This window comes from Antennarius striatus, chromosome 5 (assembly GCF_040054535.1).
Source record: "Antennarius striatus isolate MH-2024 chromosome 5, ASM4005453v1, whole genome shotgun sequence".
Taxonomy (NCBI): Eukaryota; Metazoa; Chordata; class Actinopteri; order Lophiiformes; family Antennariidae; genus Antennarius; species Antennarius striatus.
Window position 1 is genome coordinate 15,204,491 of NC_090780.1, and position 24,422 is coordinate 15,228,912.

The 24,422-nt window shown below is 42.5% G+C and overlaps 2 protein-coding genes across 6 annotated transcripts; one reads left to right on the top strand and one right to left on the bottom strand.

The window, feature by feature from the left end:
- Positions 1-484: 484 nt before the first annotated feature.
- hipk1b (homeodomain interacting protein kinase 1b) lies at positions 485-14,788 on the top strand. Of its 5 annotated transcripts, none has more exons than XM_068315140.1 (18): positions 485-795; positions 2,753-3,489; positions 4,425-4,616; positions 4,737-4,918; positions 5,013-5,136; positions 5,298-5,417; positions 5,578-5,664; positions 5,834-6,018; positions 6,144-6,294; positions 7,575-7,755; positions 7,947-8,065; positions 8,765-8,899; positions 9,886-10,040; positions 11,248-11,319; positions 11,484-11,654; positions 11,865-12,067; positions 12,150-12,262; positions 12,826-14,788. In XM_068315140.1, exons 2-18 carry the CDS (start codon positions 2,755-2,757, stop codon positions 13,285-13,287), a joined length of 3,387 nt encoding a protein of 1,128 aa, XP_068171241.1. In that variant the 5' UTR covers positions 485-795; positions 2,753-2,754; the 3' UTR covers positions 13,288-14,788. The 5 variants fall into 5 exon arrangements, with proteins under 5 accessions (XP_068171241.1, XP_068171245.1, XP_068171246.1 ...); XM_068315142.1 differs by having other exon boundaries at positions 486-795; positions 11,865-12,037; XM_068315141.1 differs by having other exon boundaries at positions 486-795; positions 9,889-10,040.
- Positions 14,789-17,444: 2,656 nt separating this feature from the next.
- Positions 17,445-20,191, bottom strand: LOC137595756 (ubiquitin-conjugating enzyme E2 J2-like). The gene is made up of 6 exons (XM_068316021.1): positions 20,061-20,191; positions 18,443-18,483; positions 18,165-18,267; positions 17,922-18,060; positions 17,744-17,824; positions 17,445-17,654 (listed from the first exon to the last, which is right to left on the bottom strand). Exons 1-6 carry the CDS (start codon positions 20,189-20,191, stop codon positions 17,445-17,447), a joined length of 705 nt encoding a protein of 234 aa, XP_068172122.1.
- Between the last annotated feature and the right edge of the window lie 4,231 nt (positions 20,192-24,422).

The window sequence follows — 24,422 nt, forward strand, 5'->3', positions numbered from 1 at the left end:
AAAAGGACCTGACTGTAAAAAGGTGAAAGGTGATCCCCCCCCCCCCCCTTCAGAGATGGCTTCTCCACTTTGACATTTTTTTTTAACTCAATTCAATTTTTTATACTTGATTAATGGCCAAAGGCAAATTAGTGGCACAGTCTAGTTAGTTAAATCAAATCACATTAAAAAAAAATATGTATTGCTTTTTTTTCTTGATGTTGTTTTTTGTCTCATCTGTCTTCAACAGCCCATATTTTCAGACGCAAAATTTGCACTACTATACTTGCAAATTACCAAGAACTACTTGCAGCACATCAGCTTCCACCACCAGTGTAAAACAATTACAGAGAGGACTGCATCAGTTTTACGACAGTTACGACATCCAGTGAGAACATGGTGAAATCTCTATGCGCGTCGCTGACAAATCAACGGTAACTGCAGCGCAAGCTGGAAATGACGTCAGAGTCGCAGCTGATATAAAGACGTGGTTGTTCCGGGGAAACCGGAGTACGCTGCTCCGGGAGCGACGAATTTGTACAGGATTTTTGTTATTTTTTTAGGCCATAAATTTACACAGTTTGTCACTAGATGAGCTAGCGTAACATTACAATGAGACCCATGCGTCTTTCTTGTGGAAACCCAGCACTTTGACGCCTTTCGCCGCTGCCTAGCCCTCCATCGACTGAGGAAACAATGCAGGCCTAGCTACCATCTAATGTTAGCAAGCGGAAGCTAATCGACTAACGGCAGTCTGCAGTGGGATTTAAACCTCGGAGAAATAAGTTCTTCGACGTTGTGATAACATCCAGCCCGGTATGTCACTAAATATTCCTTGTCTATTTTGTTTTTTTACACTTTCTACTTGATTTAACGTAACGTTAACTTTATTTTGACATGTAAACTGCTGATAATCTAACACCCTATTTTCGCAACGTTAGCCCTTTAGCTCAGTAGCAGTGGCGGGTTAGGTAATGTTACCCTTGTCGCAAATTGTTGACTGGATCCAAAAAGTGGAAGTAACATAATTAAATTGATGTTCTGCTTTTGCTACAGACATTTAACAGGGGGTGGTGATTGATTGACTTGTCTGTAGTTCACTTAGTTCCCCAAAGAGTCACCCTGTAGGTACCCATCACACACACAGCAGATTATTACTGTACATGCTGTTGCTGCGCAAGTATTGAAACGATAAGAATTAACTCTCAAGATTTATTTCAATTTTCCAGTGAGGGAATCAATCAGATAAAGCAGGCTTATTTAGTATTCAATATATGATTTCTGATCATGGTATAACTATGATGAAACGTTATCGATTTTGGCAACATATACTAGTAAACAGTCCTTGTCCAGGGTCAGGCTCAGCTGCTCCTTTAGTTGAAACAGGTTCGTTCCTGTAATCCTGAATCAATTGACTGGTTGGTGTACTGCTGTCATGTTGGACTTTATTAACAATTATATTACTAAGATCGTATATTAAGTGAAATTCCTACATTCGTAATTATAAATTTTGTTATAGTTTTTTTTAAGCTATACCATATGAAGTAAGTAGGGATCACCGTTTCTTCAGTAGACTGATAATGGCTACATCAGCAACTCCATCTTTGACTGCATATATTTAGTAAATAAACATGTCACAATGCAGTATATGCTGTGTCTTGTTCATAGTTAAACAACATGTCTGTGTAGATTCTCAATCATCTAGGTTGAGGTAAATCAAGAAGAGCAAAAAAACTGCATTAACTGGACTTGCTCAAGATTGGTTGAAAACTTACACTCCCGTTGGAGTGGAAAAACAAACCGACGACGGAAACCACCATGACAATAAGTCTTGTTTGAAGTCGTTAGCGTTAATAATGGAGTTGATGTCCCACCCACCCTTGTCTGAGCTGTTATGGTCACACAAGGGTGTGAATGACTCTTCTGGTTTCTGGGGGTGGTGGTCAGTGCTGCATTGTAGGTGGCTGATAGATGGGGTCTTAATCCTCATCCTCTGTTCAGAGATGGTTTGACAAAAGTTTGACAAAAATGGCTTGTTTAACCCTTCTCTCAAGCCCTCCCCTGTGGTGAGTCCTAAGCTTGTGGAACGCTTGTTTGGGCTACCGAATGAACAAGTCACTGCGTCCCTCACTGCACTTGGCAACACACACTGCGTTGCTCTGCTTGTGTCATGGTGTTTGTCCTTAGGCTGGACCAACTTCTGTCTTAGTCTGTTACTAGGATTGCAGTGTGTGGAAACCTTGTGTTTACTGAAAACAATCATCATTTTTTTCTGAAACACCAGTACTGTAGGAGATACAAACAATTTTCCGTTTGATAAAGGCCCAGTTCAGTTAGCCACATGTCTTAAGAGCATTTGCGTTTCTGCTCTTTGACCTTTGGCACAACTTTGTTTTTGTCAGTGGTAGTTTACTCTGTATGGAAATAGGGGATGGTCATATGGAGGCAGTTTTGGTGTGACATGGGTTCACCTTTATCTCCTGTATAGGGTGGGCAGGACAACGACTCTCCTTTGAATGGTAACGACTCCAAACAAGACCCATTGTCTTGGTGTTTTCGGTTGTCTATTGCTTTCTGTTCCAACAGGAGTAACAATCTGGACTTGGTTACAACTGAAGGAAGCCTCTTTGACCAGAAGTGAAATGTCTTCTAACAACCTTAAGAAAGTCTAATTGATTCTTTTTGTGCTCTTTTTGACATTTTTGTAGAAGTTACTTCTGTGATTTAAGTTCTGTTTTGTACATCTGTGTAATTTGCTTCAATCTCTTTTCAGCTATGAGCTCTCAGCTGCAGGTCTTCTCTCCTCCCTCCATCTCATCCAGTGCCTTTTGCCGCGTGAAGAAGCTGAAGGTGGAAAGCAATGTTTGGGATGTTTCCACCACAGAGGCTTACAGTTCCATAGCAGGCCAGTCAGCATACACCTTTGCCCCAGCCATGGCTGTGCCACCTTTTGCCCCATCCCTGGTCTTTCCCCCTGCTGCACCGGGCTCCAGGGGACAAGTGGTGGTGCGAGCAGCCGATAGTACTGGCAGTCTTCCCCGTGGATCCAGTCGACGTGTCACAGAGCAGCCAACGTCCTCCTCTTACGCTCACACTGAGATCTCTTCTGAAACTCGAGGGCACAGGCACGGGCAGAAGAGAAAAATCGAGGAAGTTAATGAAGGCAGTGGGAGTGGGAGTGGATGTGGCAGTGTCCAAATTTTGGAGGAGCTCTCTGCTCCTGCAGCAACTTACTCGACCCGTACAGGTGTGGGTGGAGGGGGCACCGGCCAATCTATACCCCACTCAGCTCCAACTACCAAGAGCAGCAGCTCCAATGGTGAAGGCGATTATCAGCTAGTGCAGCATGAGATCCTCTGCTCCGTGTCCTGCAGCTATGAAGTATTAGAGTTTTTAGGGAGAGGCACGTTTGGACAAGTGGCCAAGTGTTGGAAGAGAGGCACCAATGAAATTGTGGCCATCAAGATCCTAAAGAACCACCCCTCATATGCTCGCCAGGGCCAAATCGAGGTAATTCTAAAAAAAAATTTTTTTGCTCAAATATTTTTCTGTCCTACTTCTATAACAAAAGTCGGTGTAGAGTGACTGGCTTCATTTGATATGGAGAGGACTTTTTGTCTTACCGTATTAATTGCGGAAATACTTGTAAAGGCAGTTGTTTTTTGCTATATATGAGATTTATGAAGAGACAGCAAGTTGACTGTCTCAATAAGGAAGTACACCATTGAAAAAAATCAGTGCTGATGTTATTGGAAGTCTATAGTCTGGATTCTGTCTAAAATATCCACTAAAATGTCATAAACTGTCTAATGTCCACTTTAATAATCTGGGGACATTTCATATGAAAATTATCAATTATATATAACCAATGATCAGTACATGCCAACTACATTTTTATGGATATATTTCTAGCAATATAAAGCTGGGTTTTTCAGTTCTTAACAGGCACAAAAAACAAGGCAAAAACGACCCGATTTAAAAAAAAATAGGGTACATATGGTTTATTTCCTTGGAGGGAGACTTGGTGTTTCATTTGTTTGACAGAAATTGGTATTTAAAGAATTAAAAAAAGATCCTGATAACTTAACACCCCCCGTGCCATGCTGTTAATAGATGTATCTTCAATACTGACTGTGATAAAAATGATTGGTTATGCTACTAAAATGAGATCATAGTGCTGGTTGTACTTGGGTTGAATATCACTTTCAGAGCCTTCACACATACTGTCTGTTATTAGGTGGATCTGTGAAAAATGCTCTTGATGTAACATGACATCTGTGCAGATGTGGCAGCACAACATTCAGTTATGAATTATTTGAGGGAAAACTAAGGAAATGAAATTCTACCATTATAATGAACTTGTACAAATTCAAAGTATTTGCATTTTCATGCTGCGTTGAATAAGCAGGTACCAAACACTCAGGTATTTTCTTCTCTTTCCATAGGTGGGCATCCTGAATAGACTGAGTGCAGAAAACGCTGATGAGTACAACTTTGTGCGCTCGTATGAGTGCTTCCAGCACAAGGGTCACACCTGCCTGGTGTTTGAGATGCTGGAGCAGAACCTGTATGACTTTCTCAAACACAGCAAGTTCAGCCCACTACCCCTAAGGCACATCAGACCTATATTACAGCAGGTTGGTAAATGTTTGACATTTATGACATTTGCTATTTATGAAAGAGCTGCTTTCTTTTGCTTTAGCGCTGCTCATTGATATTGTGTGTGTGATTAATATTTTATATGTTTGTATCTTAAGGTGGCTACAGCACTGATGAAACTGAAAAGCTTGGGCCTGATTCACGCAGACCTGAAGCCTGAGAACATTATGCTGGTTGATCCTCTGAGACAGCCATACAGGGTTAAGGTCATCGACTTTGGCTCAGCAAGTCATGTGTCTAAAGCTGTCTGCTCAACGTACTTACAATCTCGCTACTACAGGTTAGTGACAGATGGGTTTTTTTCTATAATCTTAAAGTTTGTAGCTCTGTTGTTTCCCCAACTCAGGTCCTTTGATCTTCTCTGTATTGTCCAGGGCTCCAGAGATCATTTTAGGTCTGCCGTTCTGTGAGGCCATTGACATGTGGTCGTTAGGGTGTGTGATTGCTGAGCTATTTCTGGGTTGGCCTCTCTACCCTGGAGCATCAGAGTATGATCAGGTCAGTACTAATATTAATAGAATTCTGGACTTTATACAGCTAGTTAGGCTTTAAGCCAACTGATATGTGCTGCACAAGTAATTGCAGGAATCATTCATTTGTGTACAGACTAGATTTCCTTGGTTCTGACCACTTATCCCACATGAATGTTTTGTTTCTAGATCCGTTACATTTCTCAGACTCAGGGACTGCCTGCGGAGTACTTGCTGAGTGCCGGCACTAAGACCATTCGCTTCTTCAATCGAGGACCTGACTCCAGCTACCCACTTTGGAGGCTCAAGGTTAATAAGCTTGACTGTTAACTCTATTATAATGCCTACTTAATCTTTGAGTAGGCTGTGAAAAATGACTAGAAATATGCTCAAATAAAAAACATTTTGAATTTGTTTTGAAAAAGTTGTGCTGGCACATAATGGTAAAGATATCATTTCCATTTTACAGACTCCATCAGAGCATGAAATGGAAATGGGGATTAAGTCCAAAGAGGCCAGGAAGTACATCTTCAACTGTCTTGATGACATGATGCAGGTAATTTACATTGTTAGCTGATAAGTATTACATGACATTTGAATTTGTCTCTCCATGTTGGAAAATGTTTATGTTGTGGACGCCAAAGCCACATACATCGACCTAAGCAATCATTCCACCCATACTTGACAGTGTGTGACTTAATGTTGTGTTATTTTCTCCACTCCAGGTGAACTTGTCTTCTCATTTGGAGGGGACAGACATGTTAGCAGAGAAAGCTGACAGACGAGAGTTTATAGACCTGTTGAAGCGAATGCTGCGCCTGGATGCTGACAAACGGATCACACCTACAAAAACTCTGGGGCACCCCTTTGTCACAATGAGTCACCTTGTCGATTATCCTCACAGTTCCCAGTAAGTTCATTAAGTAAAGATGTTCTCTTTGGTACGACTGCATATAGATTTCCTTTATTTATTTGTTGATGATGATGATGATTCTTCGTTTTTATTCAATCTGTGATTTTGTCCTTCCTCTCTAGTGTTAAGTCCTGCTTCCAGAACATGGAGATTTGCAAGCGCAGGGCCTCCTATGATAGTAGCAAGTCCCTATACTCCACCAATGCAGTCCCCAGTGCTGCAGCCGGTAACCTCACTGTTACCTTCAGTAGCCAGCTCAACCAGCATAACCAGGTATGTCTCATGTCTTCACCATCAGTGACATTTATAGACATCAATTGTGTTTTTCAACTTGGAGGGCTGGCGGACAGTCTGGCACAGCTTGTCAGTGGAAATCAGGCTTGTAATCATAGAATTTGGCATCATGACTACTGATCCAGTTACGGAGCAGAGTATGGTGAATCAGGAAGACGGAAGAGCTACGGCAACTTTCGTTGCAACAAAGTTCGCGTATGTCAGTGCACACCAGTGAGTGAACACGGCGTCGCTCTGAGCGAAGCGTCTTGCTGTTGGTTAAGAATAGAAAGAACGGGTAGGGCTCATTCTTTCATAGATAAATGAAATAAAAGAAAGGTAAAATGTTTGGAGCGTTTGAGAAAGTCCACCGGCGGAGATCAATATCTACAAAGCGCTGGCAGCTAATGAGTTAGTTATTCACAACAGACACTTAAACTGCAGCAATTTCATGTATGTGTTTACAATAGAAAACATATTAGAGGGACCAGTTTCTCACCTGATTAATTTTTCAGTAAACCATCATCTGCATTTCCAAATGACCCTTGTGTCCCCATCACATCTTAGAAAGGGAAGCAGCATCTCACATGTTTTGGTGGGGCTTCACTTTCCTCTGTCTCTAGTCAATTAACAAAACCAAAAGCAATCTGAGGGAGGAACTCCAGTTTTCCATGAAGGCTGCAGATGTAATGTCAGAATGTCTGGTTCAGAAGTAAATCAAGAGTCCACGTGAAAGCTCTCAGCAACTTGATTAATAGAAGCAGAAGCAATTATATCCATATCACTTCATCCAGTAATTAGACAGATATATTATTTGGCTGGGTTAGGGTTTTAAACTGTTTTTAAAATAAAACCTACAAAATGATTTATTTACAGCTTCTTCTCAGACTTGTTAAATGAGGTTTATCGCAAATACATTTTTAATTGCTTTAATTTGCTAGAAAATATAATCATAAACAAGTAAGAAAATTAATGTACTTGTTGAATTTGATACTTGCATCACATTTCAGGTAAATTGTAAGAGGATCATGTTGATGATTTCTCTGTCCCCTTGCGTTTGGAAGCACTATAATAATTTTCGATATCTTCAGTTGTTTTTGGATCAGAGGACCCTTCATTATATTTTTGTTACACTGTACATGGAATGACCAATCTATCAGGCTGTATGGCTCAGGGCTGATGTGTAGTATAAACAAATAAACTGCGTTTCCATTGTGTCTGCAGCTTTCCATGTCTGCATCTGTTGCAGAATATAATCCAGCCTTAATCTGTGTTAACAGGTGCCTTCTGCGGGGGGAGCGGTTCCTTTACTAAACTACCAGCCAGCTCTGTACCAGCAGGCTACCATCAACATTCCCGGGCTGGCTCAACAAAGTGTTCCAATCCCAACGCGTCCTGCTGGTCTGAACCCTGAACCCTTTCAGCAGACGCTCATCGTCTGTCCACCTTCCACTATTCAAGGTATAGAATAAAGCTGCTGGGAAGACTTTAAGTAAGAAACTCTTCAGAAAAGTGATGAGATTGACCAGTTTTTTAGATCAGGGCAGATGTTCTTCAACAATTCTGCGTTAAAGAGGAATATTTCAAAATCAAGCTGATCGTCAGGGTCTTTGTATTACTCATCACTATCCTTGTGTGGGATTGTTTTCCAGGGCTACAGCCATCCAGTAAGAGTTCCACTTTCCCTGTGAGGATGGAGAACTCCGTACCCATAGTACCTCAGAACCAATCTGCTCAGTCGCTACAGATCCAACCCAGCATGCTCACACAGGTGAGAGGTCCCAAGATCTAGAAATGCAGCTGCAAATTTTAGAAGTTTTTTTCTTTGGTGGAAATTGACTTTCTTTGAGGAAGATGGACAACAAAATCTGTGTTAAGATTGAAAGAGTGTGTGTTTTTGTTGATGGAAAGGAATGTAAATCATACATGATGTTGATTACATATTTACTCATTTGATATTTTTCTGTACATTGTAATTTATGGTGCAGACAGAGACAGAAAAGAACAGCGTCAACCATGTATGATATCATTTTATCATTACCGATCGTGGTGGTGCAGAGTTTTTCTGTCGTGGAAACAGTGTTGGAGTTTTTCAGGGATCCACTTGTTCCCTTCCCTCCTCTGGACAGCGGGTTGGGGGTGTTTTACCAATTATACTGCTGACACTCAGAATAACACAGTCCATGCTTTTTGTCATTTGTCTTTCTATTGATTGCATTACACTTTGAGGATTGTTCCCATTGCGTGCCTTGAACGGGGGCTGGATATTTAATGCATTGGACACATCCAACTCCATAAACTAAAATTAAGAATTATTTTTGCATTCTGCAACAGTAAAGTGTCCAGGTGCCCAGTTTCTGTCTCTTGTGCGGTTGGTTTAATCTGCTTTGTCCCTTTTGTCTGAGTCAGTACAACCTTTCAGGACTCGTGCTCTAACCCTGCCCTCCCCTATCCTTCCTTCCTCCTCCAGGGTTCCTGCACACCCTTGATGGTGGCCACCCTTCACCCACCCTCAACAGGCATAGCGCCCCAGTATTCTCTGCCCCTCGGGTTGGGCACTGGGGTGGGTCGACCCACCCTTCTGGAGCACACAGCCACAGTGCTGGTAAAGCAACGATGATATCCCTGAAGAAAGCCTTGCACACACATCCTCCCTCTATTACTAACAACGTCACTTCTCTCCTGCCACACTCCATCTTGTTTTCCTTATTTGCAACATTCTTTGTCCCTCTGTGGCAAAAAAATAAATAGGGCTTGTTTTTTGTTCATCCTATATTATTCCATTTTACATCCAGACACGTCATGATTGTCAGAATCGTGATTGGTCAGGGCTTATTTTTGTGGTTAAATTAAACTTCTTTTTTGGGGGAGTGGAGTCTGGAGACGCCATTATCCCTCTATAAATTTGTCTGTTGTGACTCCGATCTGACGTGACAAAATTTACCACCTCTTTCCAATCCAAAGGATTCGCCCTCCCCACTCTTCATACATCCTTTCACTCCCTTAGCTCAGTCTTTCCCCCATAGGCGTGAAGGCATGGAGCGCATGTGTAGCTGCAGTGGTCTGCGCTTTGCTTGCAGCTTCTTTTTGTTCGGTCTCTCTTTCAGAAATGGAGACTACAGCTAACAAACCCAATAAAATCCTCCTCTTTGACACACCTATTTCCGTTTCAGAGCCAGAATATGCGGCATGCCTTCCCCCAGACGGCTGTCATTCACAACAGACTGACGTCATTGAACTAAACTACCTTTCTTTCCTCAGTGGTTCTTCTTTAACAGGCACCATCGTTTTTTTTGTGTGTCTTATACACCCAGTCTGACTGTTTACACTGCTTCATTTGTTTGTGCTTTGCATGATCATCCTGTGCATTTGTTGCAGGGCAGTACAATAATATGGGAATGGCTTGGGAAAGGTTGCTCGCTTATCTGGCTTTGTCTCTTGCCTGTAGAGGAGATGAGCTAATTTGTATTTATTCTCAGCATGGCTCGGTTTGTTTGGCCGATTACAGCGTTCTTGTTGATTTGATCATCCTGGATATTACATTCGCTGACGTGTGGGTGTGTTGTTGTTGTTTTTTCTTTTTTTTTCCAGCAGGCTTGGCCTACTGGCACGCAACAGATCCTCATACCGTCGTCATGGCAGCAGGTCCCGGGTGTGACCATCCACAGCGCTGCTCACCCGTCAAGCATGGCTGAATCACCTCTGGAAACACTTGATGCTTCCTCACAACAAGGACACAACTGGAGGTAGGTGAACCGATGAGGTCAAAACAAAAATGGTTAGTGACGCATAAATCATCTCAGTCACATGGCTTCATCTCCATTATGTTGACTCAGTGGTAGGGGCTGTATTTCCACAAGCATTGACTGTGGGCTTTAACGTAATGACATAATATACCAGTTTGTAAATAAAGCAGTTTGTATCAGGAGCAGGCCTTTAGTTTTACCCAACTGTCTCATAAATCATATGTTTTAGTACAAAGCCTCTTTGTATCAGCTTGTTTGCTTCGTTAAAGTTCCTGTGAAAAAGGGAAGAATGATTGGATCAATTATTGTGTTAGCCACTGTGTTAACTAAAACTGTAGCAGCAACATTTATTCACTGCTTCAACCATTACTGTAGTGCAGTACATATTTAATAATGATCAGAATCAGCTCCTTACTTTGTTGTGAGGAGAAGTGTGTGGTCGTCTACTTTTCACACACGCTGTCCACGCAGTGTTCCTCCTCCTCCAGCCCGATGTGGTCAGCAGCTCACCCCCCAGTTCTCTTATTCTACGTCAGAGTATCTTGTATCAGCCTCTGCTTATGTTTGAATATAAAAGTGCCGGTGCATTGTGTGGAGCTCCAGGCTCACCAGTACTCAAAGGTTCACACTGCATGCAGTGACTGAACCATGTATGGAAATACTGTACTTTCCGCACTATAAGGCACACCCAAAAGCCTTTAATTTTCTCAAAATACGACAGTGTGCCTTATATATGGAAAAAAAGGTTTAAAAATGGGCCATTCATTGAAGGTGCGCCTTAATAGTGTATTTCAGCTGGCTGATCCAGACCAAAACAGCGTCAAAACTTTTATTTACTGTTGAAATATTTAAATTTTTAAAAAGCTCTGCCCTGTTTTACCCAACCTGTCTGTGCTTGTCATCTGTGGCCCAGCTTGGAATGGACTTTTTTTTTCTTTGTGAATTCCTCTACCTTACAGAGTAAAATGAGTGAATTCAAGGCTGTTAAAAAAAGAAAACAAAAGGACTTTCTGTGAGTTCAAGGTCATTTTATGTCAAAGTGGGTCCACAAGACAGAATATTGTCTGTTCACATCATCTCAAACCTCACTGGACAGAATCCAGTGATCATGCCTTGATCACATTCAGAATTTTTTTTCCCTGTTAATATTCTCCTTTTTTTTAACCACTATTATCACCACTAACTTTTTTGGTCTTTGTCTCGTCAGGAACGCAGCCCAAACCAGGACCCAGCAGGAGAGGAAGAAGACGAAAGCCAGACGTGGAGAGAACAGGAACAGGTTGGTAGAGCCCTGGGGTTTCATGTGTGTGCCTTGAGGAGGTGCCAGAAATCACAGACAGCTAAACAGTCCTGTTGTAGTTCATTAGTTTAAGTTACACTTGGATTTACCGTTTCTTCGGAGGGCATAGCTCAGAGTCTGTCTTTGTTACCTCGTCTTCTTAGGGGAATATCCACTGCATCCCTTGTCAGCAGCAGCGACGTGACTCCTCCCACCTCCAGCAACACACTGTCCCAGCCAATCATAATCTCTGACACACCGAGCCCAGCTGTCAGCATCATCACCATTCACAGTGACACAGACACGGAGGATGAGCGGAAGTTCCATCCCGCTAGGTGAGAATAACAACTCTGTAGCGTTGCCTGCCCCAAGGGCCCCCATTGATTGGCATTAATTAAAACTGACAGATTCAACAGTACCAGTGCTGTATTTGTGCTTCCAAAACTAGATCATATCCTGGACATATCCTAATGTCCTGTCACACACGTTATTTTTTAATATCCATGTTGTTTTTATATGAAATAACACGATGGTACTGTTTCTAGTGTTTGCATGAGCCAGCGGACTAACGTCATCAGCTGTGTGACGGTGCACGACTCGGACTCCTCCACAGCCAGCCCCCTGACTCCTCCCCCCCGAACACTGAACCAGACTAGCAGCACGTCTTCACGCCATAACAAGTCTCTGGCAGTGGTGGCGCCTTCAGTCAAAACCCAGGGTAAGGAGAGAGGGGCACGCTTGGAGACTGGTGAGAGCTGGTCTCTGTTCTATCGATTACGCATTTAATTTTTGGGTGTAAAAGTAAAACTATTGCTTTCTGCTTTTTATAGTGAACTACATAAAGCCCAAGAGATCATCCAACCGTCAGCCCTGTAGTTCAGGGGAGAACGTGGAGCGTCACGGACTGGTGCCGAGCCAGTTACACCCCTTAAACCTCAGCCAGGTGAGGCATTGTTGTTGGTAGTTTTACTGGAGAAGCTATGAGTTTTTGTTTGAATCTGCAGTTCCTTTAAACAGTTTTGGTTGTTGTGACATTCAAGGGTTAAATTAAGTTGCTAGAAACAGGTGGTAGGCAGCAACATGCCAACAAAGTATTTTAGTTTTCTACTACTTACAGTAGTGAATATTGTGTCAAAAAATAAAAGGTGCATGATAGATTTTATAATTAAACTTTTTCTTTTTAATTATATGACTGGATGTTACAGTTAGTATAGAGTCAAGACACCCCTTGTGCTGATTAACAACTAAAGACACTCAAATGCAGTCAGGTCCCAAAGGAAGGGAAGAAACAGAAGAAAAGTGAGCTTTATGGGATGTGAAACACAAGTATAGTCCGGTGTCTGATTGATAGTTAAAACAAAGTTTCATGGATGTCTGGTTCCCTCCAGTGGTGAGTTAGAAACAGACTTGATGTCCAAAACAAACATGTCAGGTTTTGTGTATTCCTCAGACATAATTTAATGAGACTTCTCTGATCCTGTTTCCTCCTTGTTTGTTCCTTCTCAGGTTCAGCCTGTCGTCTCTTCATCTCAGGAGCGCTCCCACAGCGACTCGTCTTTGCGGCGCCAGCAGACGTTTCCTCCAGCCGTCTCAGCGTCTCATTACAGCTTCCCCGAGGTGTCGGCCCTGACCTCCGCCTCAGCCCCCGGTCCCGGTCTGTACACATACCCAGCTTCCAATGCCCTCTCTTCAGCTTCTCAGGCCATGGAGCAGCTGCTGGCCCGCGGTCGCGGCAGCCACGGGCCCTCCCCATCCGCCTATGCAGGAGTGTACACCTCATCCTCCTCCTCCAGGAGGGACTCGGCCAGTCGTAAGGATTCTGTCAGTAGTCTCCTGCATGGCCTCCCTGCAGCCTACCAGCATCAGTTCGCCACTGGTTCTTCCTACGTTAATGTGACAACACGGGCTGATGCTTACAGTGCCTACCAGCTGAGCCCCCGGCGTCTCACACAGTACCCCTACCTATAGGAGGCCGCACACTTTGAACAAAGGAGGATTAAATGTATACTTCCCCCACATACTATTACAAAGGGACATTTAATCTCTATTCTAGTAGTAGAACTGTTTTGTCTATTATTCAGTTGCTGCTTTCAGAATCTAAGGCAGCGTTTCACCTCCAACTCATATCACACACTCTTGTGTTCATGATTTTTAAGTCATTGATATTGTATCGATTTATTTTCCTTTTAGATTTGTGTTCTTAAGCCCCAGCGTATCTGTATGTATAATTAACATTTTGCGGTTAATGTATTTTACTCCTGTTTATCTTGAGGTTTTGTGAGAAGAGAGACGATGCTCCTGTCACACACTGCGATGACACTTTAGGCGAACCTTAAGACACCTGACTCACACGGCTAGCAAAAGACTAGCCAATAGAGTTAAAAGTTGTTAATTTTTAATGAGCCTTTTTCAAAAAGTTCTCACACTAATCCAATGAGACCCTTTGTTTTTTTGCCTAACACAACCATGACTGTATCTTAATCATGTCTGTTTATTCTCCAAAGTCTTTTACCATGTTTAAATTATAATTTGTTGTGGCATAAGAAGAGGAAAGTCCATGAAGATGTTGAATATGGTTAAGGTGTGGTTAAAAACTGTGATGGATATGCGTTTTATTTAAGTGTATGTGTGATAGTCGATGTAGTGATAGTGTTAGGCGAGGTTAATCATTTCCTTATGCAATAGAAACTTGTGTTTTATTCCCATCAACTGAGTGTTGAATGTATTTATGAAGTACAGAGGAGTGGGATCACCGTCATCGGGACTGACATGAAAAGCTTTTGATGGAAATGGAATAAGGACCCTTACTTTCTCTCCTTTGAAATATGTGAGGGGGGGGGGGGGGGTTCTGTTGGCTGAAAAAAAAAATCATCTGTGAATCCTGATTGTGTTACCGTCTCACTATGCAGATAGATTCATGGCCAGTTTTATCTTTTCATATTGATATTGTTATATCCCCTTCACACTTGGAAATGCTCCATAGGAAGTTGGGACAAACTCCCCGCACTGCTGTATGACTGGTGAAAAACACAAGCCTTTTGTAAACCATTGTCCCATGTATGTATCGAGGTATATGTCCTACACTTAGAGGTGGTGCTGTTCACTGAACACACTGCTTATATCGTTCCACACATAAAATGTGCACAAGTGACTTACTCATATAGATTGTCAAAAATCATTGTTTTTCACAAGGGATCATTCAATGTGATCCACACCGTGACTTCAGCTGAGAGACTTCTATTTCCACCGGTTCTGGTTAAAGGAGGTTGATCTGTGGATGGTGTGTGGGATTTCTGTTATTTAGAAAGTCCTCCCTGTTGTGTTTGATTTACCTTTGTGTTGTCTAAATATTTAACTGTATTTCATCTAAACATAGTATAGTCAAGAGGCTATTTGGTAGAACTAATTCAGGGAAAAAAGTCAGCTAAAATAATCCAGTCACTGTTTTCAATAAACGAAAAAATTCGAATGGTTTGTGTCGTTATTCCTCACGCTTTACCAGAAGTATTCATTCATCATAAACCCGAAGTGTGTGTGTGTGCGCGTGCGTGTGTACGCACGTGCATACACTAAGGAAGACCTGCAGCTCACAATTTTTTTTTAATGTCAATATAAACAAGGAACAAACATCAAGGAGGAATTCTTTGTTACCGTACAATATCATCCACTGGCCCTGACAAGCAAGTTTTGCTAAGTTTGACTGATTGTTTGGATCCAAAGACACTGTTGGATCCAAACAATCAGTCTATCAATCTTTTATTTGTAAAGCGCTTAATCACATCAGCAGGCATTTCAAAGTGCTTCAACAGAGAGAAACCCAACAGAACCCTTAAGAAACCCTTATCATTCACACTGTCAAAATGAACATTGAAATCTTATATTAATATAACCTCATCTTTGGTCACAGCCAAATTGAATACAAATTCAAAAAAATCTACCAGAAAAAAAGAATATGGTCCAGCAGGATGATATGCAATTACAAATTCAATGGATTCAGTTCATTTATTTGCAGACTGTAGCACAGTCATGATAAGACTATCAAAAGTAATGTAGCTGGACCCAGGTTTAGGGATAATCGCTAAATTAGAATTGTAAATGGCTGCCACGCAACCTCCCCGTCCATGATCACGCGCAATGTGAGTGTTAATATGGCTGGGAGGAGAGGCTTCATTAAGACTAACATACTCTTTCTTATGTAGCCATGTTTCTGTTGGTCCGAAAAGCAATATGACTACACATTCATTTATCTTTTATTTTGTGTCGCATTATTCAGACTTTCAATTAAATGTTGTCCTCAAATCAAGAAAATCACGACCCCGTCTGTTCAGATGCACGACTTTTCTTACAAATACAGCTATCCCATTTGGTAAATTTTCCTGGAGACAAACCCTTCAGAATCATCAAATAGGAGTTCCACAGGATTGCAGGTGAATGACGTAGAAATCTGATAAATTAAATCGAAATTATATTCTCTTAATGAAATTGTGCTACAACCTCAGATTTGGATTATTATCTTTAATTACATCCCGCGGAGCGGTGAGGTATTGTAATTGTCAGTGTTTGTGTGTTCGTCCGTCCGTCTGTCCACCAAATATCTTCGCAACCGTTGCAGATAGAAAGATGAAACAAAAAGCACATTACTCGGGTGGCAAAGGGGATGAAAATGAGATGACCACCTTGACCTTGAGAAAACTAGGTCAAGGTCAAATTTCAACTTTGGTACACTCAGGAACCGGATTAGAGAGACGAGGGAGAAGGCCGGTGTGAGTAAAATCATAGAACAAAGCACTAGCTTTGATCTATGGTCTGAGATATTTTCTATCCTGAGATATGTTTGCACATATCTCAGAAAAAGGATAAGATAGAAAGATGAAACAAAAGGTTTGATATTCAGGGAGGCAAGGGGATGAAAATTAGATCACAACCTTGACCTTGAAAAAGTAGGTCAAGGTCACATTTAATACCTTTTTTGGTACAAATCTCTGAAAACCTATGAAAAATAGAATGCTCCAGTTACATGTTGGATCATGGGTCTTTTATCAAATCAAATAAAATTTTAAATTCAGGGGTATCGCGGGATGTTGCAGTCTATGACTGCCTTGTTTCTTTTGGGATTTCCCAATAGAATTGGCTCCATAGATGGCACCCACATTCCTATCAAGGCTCCCTCACATAATGAGGCTGATGGTGTGAATATTGCCACTATCAGAGGGTAACAACACCCTGCCCTACAAACTGAAGACCCCAATGACGACCACATCCACCTGCCAGCTATATCCAAGACAGCAGAGCAGTGAGACACCATCTGCCATAATCCTTTCACAGTCTAAGTCACCATCACCACCACAGTGGACAATAAAAAGATACAAATCACATTTCATTTGGTCGACTTTATTTCTTACAAATACAGTTAGTGTTTTTATCGTTCCAATAGTTAGCATGATTCCCTATTGTTAACATAACGAATAGTTAGCATGATTCATCACCCACCTCTAACGTGTGCTCCAGTATTCTATTTCCAGATCTGCCCTCCTAGTCTGGCGGTCCAAGTAAACCACTTCTTTATGTTTTCTGTATTTTGTTTAGAGTGTTCATTCATCTTCTAAACCTGTGTCATTCACTGTCGCGGGTTTGGGGTTTCTGGAGCCTATCCCAGCCGACTGGTGGCGTGAGGCAGAATGTGAATATAAACTATAGCAGAACAATAGTGCATTTTTTGCTACACCCTTCAACAATCCATGAGCCAAGTTTGTTCCTACTGCAGTCACAAACGACTGAAGCAGAGTGGATCGCAACCATTTTAAGAAACCCCTTCTGCCCCCCCAGCCCAGCTGCAATTCCCACCCACTCCCCCACTTCCTCTCAACTAAAAGCCTGGGTTGGCGTCTAGTTTCCATCACCCAGGATTGAACATCAAGGGCAGTCAAGGCGAATGGCAGACCTCGGGAGTCTGGGTCCTGCCCGGAATTTGTTCCTCAATGTGGGAGTTTTTCCCCACCGCTGTTGCTTCTGCTTTCTCTGGAGGGTTCAGTTGGTTTCTCTGTCTGTTGAAGCGCTTTGAAATGTCTGCTGTGGTGATTAAGCGCCATACAAATAAAAGTTGATTGATTTTTTTTTACCAGCACTCACTCCTGGGCTATTGTCCACAGCACAAACTTGACTACAAAGGCAAACGCCGCAAAGCCTGCAAACACAAACGGGTTGGCTAGAGCCCCGCCTAAAAGTCTGTGGTTGTGGTTGGCCTGCTGTAGACCAGGATCAGGGTTGGCACCCCTAAGTGGTATAGGACCTCCATTGAGTGCGTGGTGAGAAGCTTTTTGTTTCTGTTTAATCTCCTGGTGGAGGGAATGAGACAAAATGATCCACATTAGGCCAAAAAACACACAGCAATGGACGAGAAGCTACCAGACATCAGAAGACTTACATCGACTACGTCAGGAAACAGCTCGCAAAACACCTCGTCCTTGAGATTAAAGACCAGACTTTCCACTGACAGCTGTCTTTTCTGGAGAAAACAAAGTAAGTAAATAAATAACTAAATAATGCCCATCACATATCTGGGAGACTACAGATCACTTATCATGTTAGATGTTTGTGCTCACTGTATTGTCAGAGGTCTCGATGCTGCCGAGGGTGGGGCCTTTCTCCACCATAAAGCTAAGCAGACCTGTGAGGATGGTAGAAACTGACCACGCTGGGTTCCACGTGTCTGGATGGAAGTCTGTGATGGACAAACATAACCTGAGGAAAAAAAACAGTTAATGTTATATGAAAGATCTACACCAATGACCCAAGATTTTTCAGAAATTTTAGTTGGAATCTCTAATAAGAAACATAATTCTCACCTTGTGTTACACTTAAATCTCCCATTTGGTGTTATCATATAGATACTTGGTGGTTTAAAAGGAAATTCCCGGGGAAATATAATTTTTCCATGATAATATCCTCCTATAGAAAAGATTGACAAGTTGGATTGTATCATATCACTATGATATCAGCTTCCCCCCGAAAAAATATAGAATAAAAAAAAGTGAAGACATATTCAAATATGAAACTTTCTTGTAAAGCAGGAAGCAGAAACTTCTTATAAGGTGTGTGCTAGATAACTGTGGCAAATTTCTACCTTCATATGGCGTTTTCTCAGGACCTCTGACGACATAGTGCCTGGAGGAGACATGAAACGACAGAATACTTTTGAATAAACTTTTTTTTTTTGAATATCCATTCATATATTGCCGTGCACATTGCATGACATACAAAACTACAAGGAAAAAAAGAACAATAAGAACAGAAATAAATGCACTCCTCCGTTCTAGCTGGCTGGAGGAAAGTCTTTTCCTTTCAGCGTTTCCCTTCAGGGGTCGCCACAGCGAATCAGTTGCCTCCATCTAACCCTGTCTTCTGGATCCTCTTCTCTCACACCAAGTACCTTCATGTCCTCTTTCACTACATCCATAAACCTCCTCTTTGGTCTTCCTCTAGGCCTCCTGCCTGGCAGTTCAAAACTCAGCATCCCTCTACCAATATATTCACTATCTCTCCTCTGGACATGTCCAAACCATCTCAGTCTGGCCTCTCTGACTTTATCTCCAAAACCTCTAACATGTGCTGTCCCTCTGATGTACTCATTCCTGATCCTATCCAACCTGGCCACTCCCAAAGATAGTCCCACCATCTTCATCTCTGCTACCTCCAGCTCTGTTTCCTGTCTTGTCCTCATTAACACTGTCTCTAGACCAAACAACATCACTGCTCTTACCAGTTTTGTACACCTTTCCTTTCATTTTAGCTGAAACTCTTCTATCACACATCACATCTTTTCTCCACCGCTCTCACATACTTCTCTGCCACTCCAGACTTCCCCATAGAATACCATAGTTCCTCTCTGGACACCCTGTCATAAGCTTTCTCCAGATCTACAAAAACACAATGCAGCTCCCTCTGGCCTTCTCTGTACTTCTCTATCAACATCCTCAAAGCAAATACTGCATCTGTAGTACTCTTTTTTGGCATGAAACCATACTGCTGCTCAGAAATTCTCACTTCTACCCTTAGCAGCTTCAACTACTCTTTTCCATAACTTCATTGTATGGCTCATCAGCTTTATTCCTCTGTAGTTGCCACAACTCTGCACATCTCCCTTGTTCTTAAAAATGGGCACCAGCACACTTCTCCTCCATTCCTCAGGCATCTTCTCACTATCTAAGATCCTGTTGAACAACCCAGTCAGAAACTCTACTGCCACCTCTCCTAGACACTTCCACACCTCCACAGGTCTATCATCAGGACTGAGTACCTTTCCACTCTTCATATACTTTCTTTTTTAAACAAGAGCAACAGAAAAATAATTTATCTATATCCCCTTTTTTATTTTCTGCATGTTTGGAGAGTTAGGAGATTAAGTTCCTGCTTTTGTTTGGCTCTGTTTTGTTATTACATCCCGCTTCAAAGCGGTCTATTGTAATTGTCAGTGTTCGTGTGTTCGTTTGTTTGTTCGTCCATTCGTTCATCCGTTACTATGTCCACCAAATATCTTTGCAAGCATTGCAGATAGAAAGATGAAACAGAAAGCAGATTACTCAGGCAGCACAAATTTCTCAAGACCTTGACCTTGAGAAAACTAGGTCAAGGTCAAATTTCAAGTTTTGTACACTCAGGAACCAGATAAGATGGAAAACTGAAAAGAAGTTCAGTGCTTTAGCGACTTCTGATGATAAGCCTCAATAATATGGAGACCTTACCATTCTAGGATGTTGGAGGGTAGAGGTTCTGCACGGATGTAAGGCACAGGGTCTTGCTTTATTCTGAGGTAATCCTTCGTAAGTCGTTGAGCGGCTGTGGTCGACACTCTTTTTTTCCCGTTATTGCTCATCTGTGGATATAGATGACAAATTAGCTATTTCAACTTACGTTACTGGTTAAGTTTTGCTAAAACCATTGGAGAGCTGAGATAAAGCAGTCTAATGAAAAATAGATTGTGACCAGAGAGTTATGACAAAACATATGGTACTCTTAAAGTATATTGAACTGTTGGCTATTGCATGAAGTCCCTACTTTATCGCCGTCCACTAATCTACATCACAGTCACGAAGATGAATGGAACCTAGGACACTAAAAACTATACATACCTGTGTATACATTTTTATTCTCTTATCTATTATCTATTTATTATGATTTATTTTAGTTCTTCATTCTTAAATTCTCCTTATTCCGTGTATGTGTGTGTGTGTGTGCGTGCGTGCGTGTGTGTGTGTGTGTGTGTGTTTGTGTGTGTGTGTGTGAACGTATCCACTCTTTGTCTCTCACAAGGCTGGGAATGAGTGATAATTTCAGCTCTTGATTTCTGCCTGGATTATTTCACATGCAGCGTTTAGGTCAAGTTGAACATAACCCTTGACCGGTGACAGTTAATATGTTAGGCTATAAATAAAGGCTGAGGCTGTTTGGTAATGGGCTGTGTTGTCAGTTTGGATACACTCAGCTCTCAGATCACTTAGAAGAGCTGAAGTTGCTTTAATTCATCAAAAACCAGAAAACAGTTCTGAGTTAGTAGTGTCTGAAGCAGAGCCAAATAGCCAAATGCTAACTGATATCAACAGCTTGTGAGGAACTTTCAGTGTATAGCTCTGACTGCTACCTTAGCCTGAACACAAACTCAACGTCAGGGATGACCAAACCTTATCCTGGTGGACAGTCAAAAATTTGACTCAGTATAGGTCAAGGTCATAGGCTATGGGTCCAGACAACATTAGCTCCAGGCTACTGAAATCCCGTGCAGACCAGCTGAGTGGGATTGTTGAACACATGTTCAACCTGAGCCTCAAGCTGAGGGTCCCACAGCTGTGGACAGCTTCCTCCATGGTTCCTGTATCCAAGACGCTGCACACAAAGGACCTTAACAGCTACAGGCCGGTCGCGCTAACATCCACCCGATGAAGACTCTAGAGCGGCTGGTCTGTAGTCATCTCCGCCCCCTGATGAGCCCGTTATTGGATCCACTCCCGTTTGCTTTCCAGCCTACCATCGGGGTGGATGACGCCATCGTCTTCCTCCAACAGTGGGCCATCTCTCACCTGGAGAGACCTGGGAGCACTGTGAAGATCATGTCCTTAGATTTCTCCAGCGCTTTTAACACGATAGCGTCAGCACCTCTGAGAGACCATCACCTCAACTTGGACCATCAACTCTTCAACGTGTCACCTGCAGAAGTTCTCTGATGACTCTGTAATGCCTCATCACTGACGGGGACGACAGGGAGTACAGACAACTGACCTAGGACTGGTGTCAGCTGAGCCGCTTCCAGATCAACACTGGGAAAACCAAGGAGCTGGTGGTGGATTTCCGCAGGCGATCACTCTGCCTGGCGACACCAGTGACCTTCCAGGGATTGGACTTTGAGATGGTGATAAGTACCTGGGTGTTCACCTGAACAATAACTATCTGAACTATCACCTGAACTATTGCAGGTGTTTCCTCCGGGATTAATTAAGTATCTATCTATCCTGCAGCTGTCAGACTATATAACCAGCACTGCTCGCAATCAACCACACTCAGAAAATCAATCTCAGAATCTGTATGAGCAGTGTAGGTTGCAAATTGTAACCTGTACATCCCTAAATATGTATCTCAGAATGTCTGTATGTATGAAGCTGTGGTACTACTTTATCCTACTGCCGTCTATCCTATTCTTCCATTCTATCTGGATACTGCTGCCACAATCATGAAATATTCCCCACTGTGGGTCGAATAAAGGATTATCTTATCATTAAGCTTCTAAGTGTAACATAAACAAAGTGTAGGCCACCTTAAAGCGTAGATTGAAATCGTCGGTGTCACAGCTATGTTCCTGCTTCTGGCTTTGGACATGAGCCACGTGTGTGACTGAAAAGGTTGTTTTATGCTTGTTTTATGGCTTTTATACTTTGATGGCTTTTATGTATTGAAGCTTTAAAGTTTTTTATGGTTTTTCAGTAATTAGTCTGTGCACTATTCTAGATGCGTTACCCTCAGTTTAACATACGCGCGAGAACGTAGATAGAAAATTGACAGTACATAACGAAACCAGGAAATTTATTAGACTACCGATGTAGTCCCAGGACCAGGTGGAGGGATTATATCTCAACACTGGCTTGACCTTGGGAGCCTCCAGTCAGAACTAGTTGATGTGGCTGGGAAAAGGGAAGTTTGAGGTTCCCTGTTGAAGCTGCTTCCTCCCCGACCCGACTACGGATGAGTGGATGAAGATGGATGGCGGCAAGTGCAGATATACAGTATCTTTAAAAATGTAGACTCCATCTGGTGGCCTGAGAAGGTATTGACTACTCATCAACATTATAAAGTAATATACAGTAATTTCAAATTAATTTATCAGATTTCTAAATCATTCACCTGCAATCCTGTGGAACTCCGCATTGATGATTCTGACAGGTTTATCTCCAGGGAAATTGACAAACGGGTGAAAGTCGTCACAAGGCGAGGCACACTGAGTATCCCTCACATTGTATCGAAAACTACTGTTTGGAAATAAGTAAAAGATGAAACACAGCACTACACACAGTTCCTGCTGGGATGTGAGAGCATGACTGATTTGTTATTCTGTAAATGTGAGGATTGATTAGGTCGTGGATGTGTGTGATGGATCGGTACATGAACCAGTACCGATCATAAAGAAAATTGTCTGGATATGAGGGGACATCTGAACGAAATACAATAATATTTAGTTCTCTCTGAATTAATGCCAGACCTTCACCATGGGATCCTCGCCAAATGGACATACCATGTTTGCATATTAAAATACAGACTGAGTTTCCTTTTAAAGATCAAACTGAACTTTAGTAAAACTCTCTGATGGAAAACAGGAAATGAAACGGTGTGAGCGGCTTTGAAAGAGGGTGGAGTCAGAGGAAACCCTGGGTTCATGAAGTAAAACCTGCTCCTGACTAAGTTGGTTCCAGAGAGTCTGTTACTATGGTAACAAATGCAGAGGTTCAGTTACCTCGCTTTGTGAAACAAGTTACTTCTCTGACTCTGGGTTAAGTTACTAGGGTTAAGCCATGTATTCGTTTCAGACGAGTATCCGGTACGGATATAGCATTTTGGATGAGTACGAGCATGATACAAGTAAAACTCGTCAGTACTCCTGCTTGTGTTAAAGGAAACACGTGCTCTCCCCCATTCTCTTCACCCTCTACACATCGGACTTCAAGCACAACTCGGATACATGCCACATACAGAAGTACTCAGATGACACTGCGATTGCGGCATGTATCCGGGAGGGTGATGAGGGGGAGTACAGGGGTTTGGTGGCTGACTTCGTGGAGTGGTGCCAACAGAACCAGCTCCAGCTCAACGTCTTCAAGACAAAGGAGATGGTGCTGGAGTTCCGGCGGGCATCTCCCTCTCCACAGCCAGTGATCATCGAGGGCAGTGAGGTGGAGGTGGTAGGAAACTATAAGTACCTGGGACTGCAGCTAGACAGCAGACTGGACTGGTCACTCAACTCGGACTGTGTGTACAAGAAGGGGCAGAGCAGGATGTACTTCCTGAGGAGGCCAGCCTCCTTCTACATCTGTCCTAAGCTCCTTCTCATGTTGTATCAGTCCGTAGTTTCCAGTGTGCTGTCATACGCCATTGTGTGTTGGGGTGGCAGGGCCAGGAAAAGAGATATGGACTTAACAGACTCATTCGCAGAGCGGGCTCAGTGGTCGGGCTGAGCCTGGACTCTGTGGAGACAGTTCTGCAGAGCAGGACCATGTCTAAAGTTAAGGCTATCATGAACAACACCAGCCACCCCCTGCACACCACCTTCTCCCAGCAGAGAAGCACCTTCAGCGACAGACTGCTGTCACACAGCGCCTCCAGAGAGGCTGAGGTCCTCCTTCGTGCCCCGTACCATCAGGGGGTACAATGACTCTCTCAGGAGGAGCGGGGTGGAGGTGGCGAGGTCAGCACGGGGTTGAATGGATTTTATTTAATTCTATACTGTTTATATTTTAAACAGCATAAAATTAAATTAAAAAATTAAATTACCTCCCTTTGTGAAACAGCAAAATGCGTTTCCCTAATTCCAGGTTTACCATACCCAGGGTTTCCTCTAAACCTGC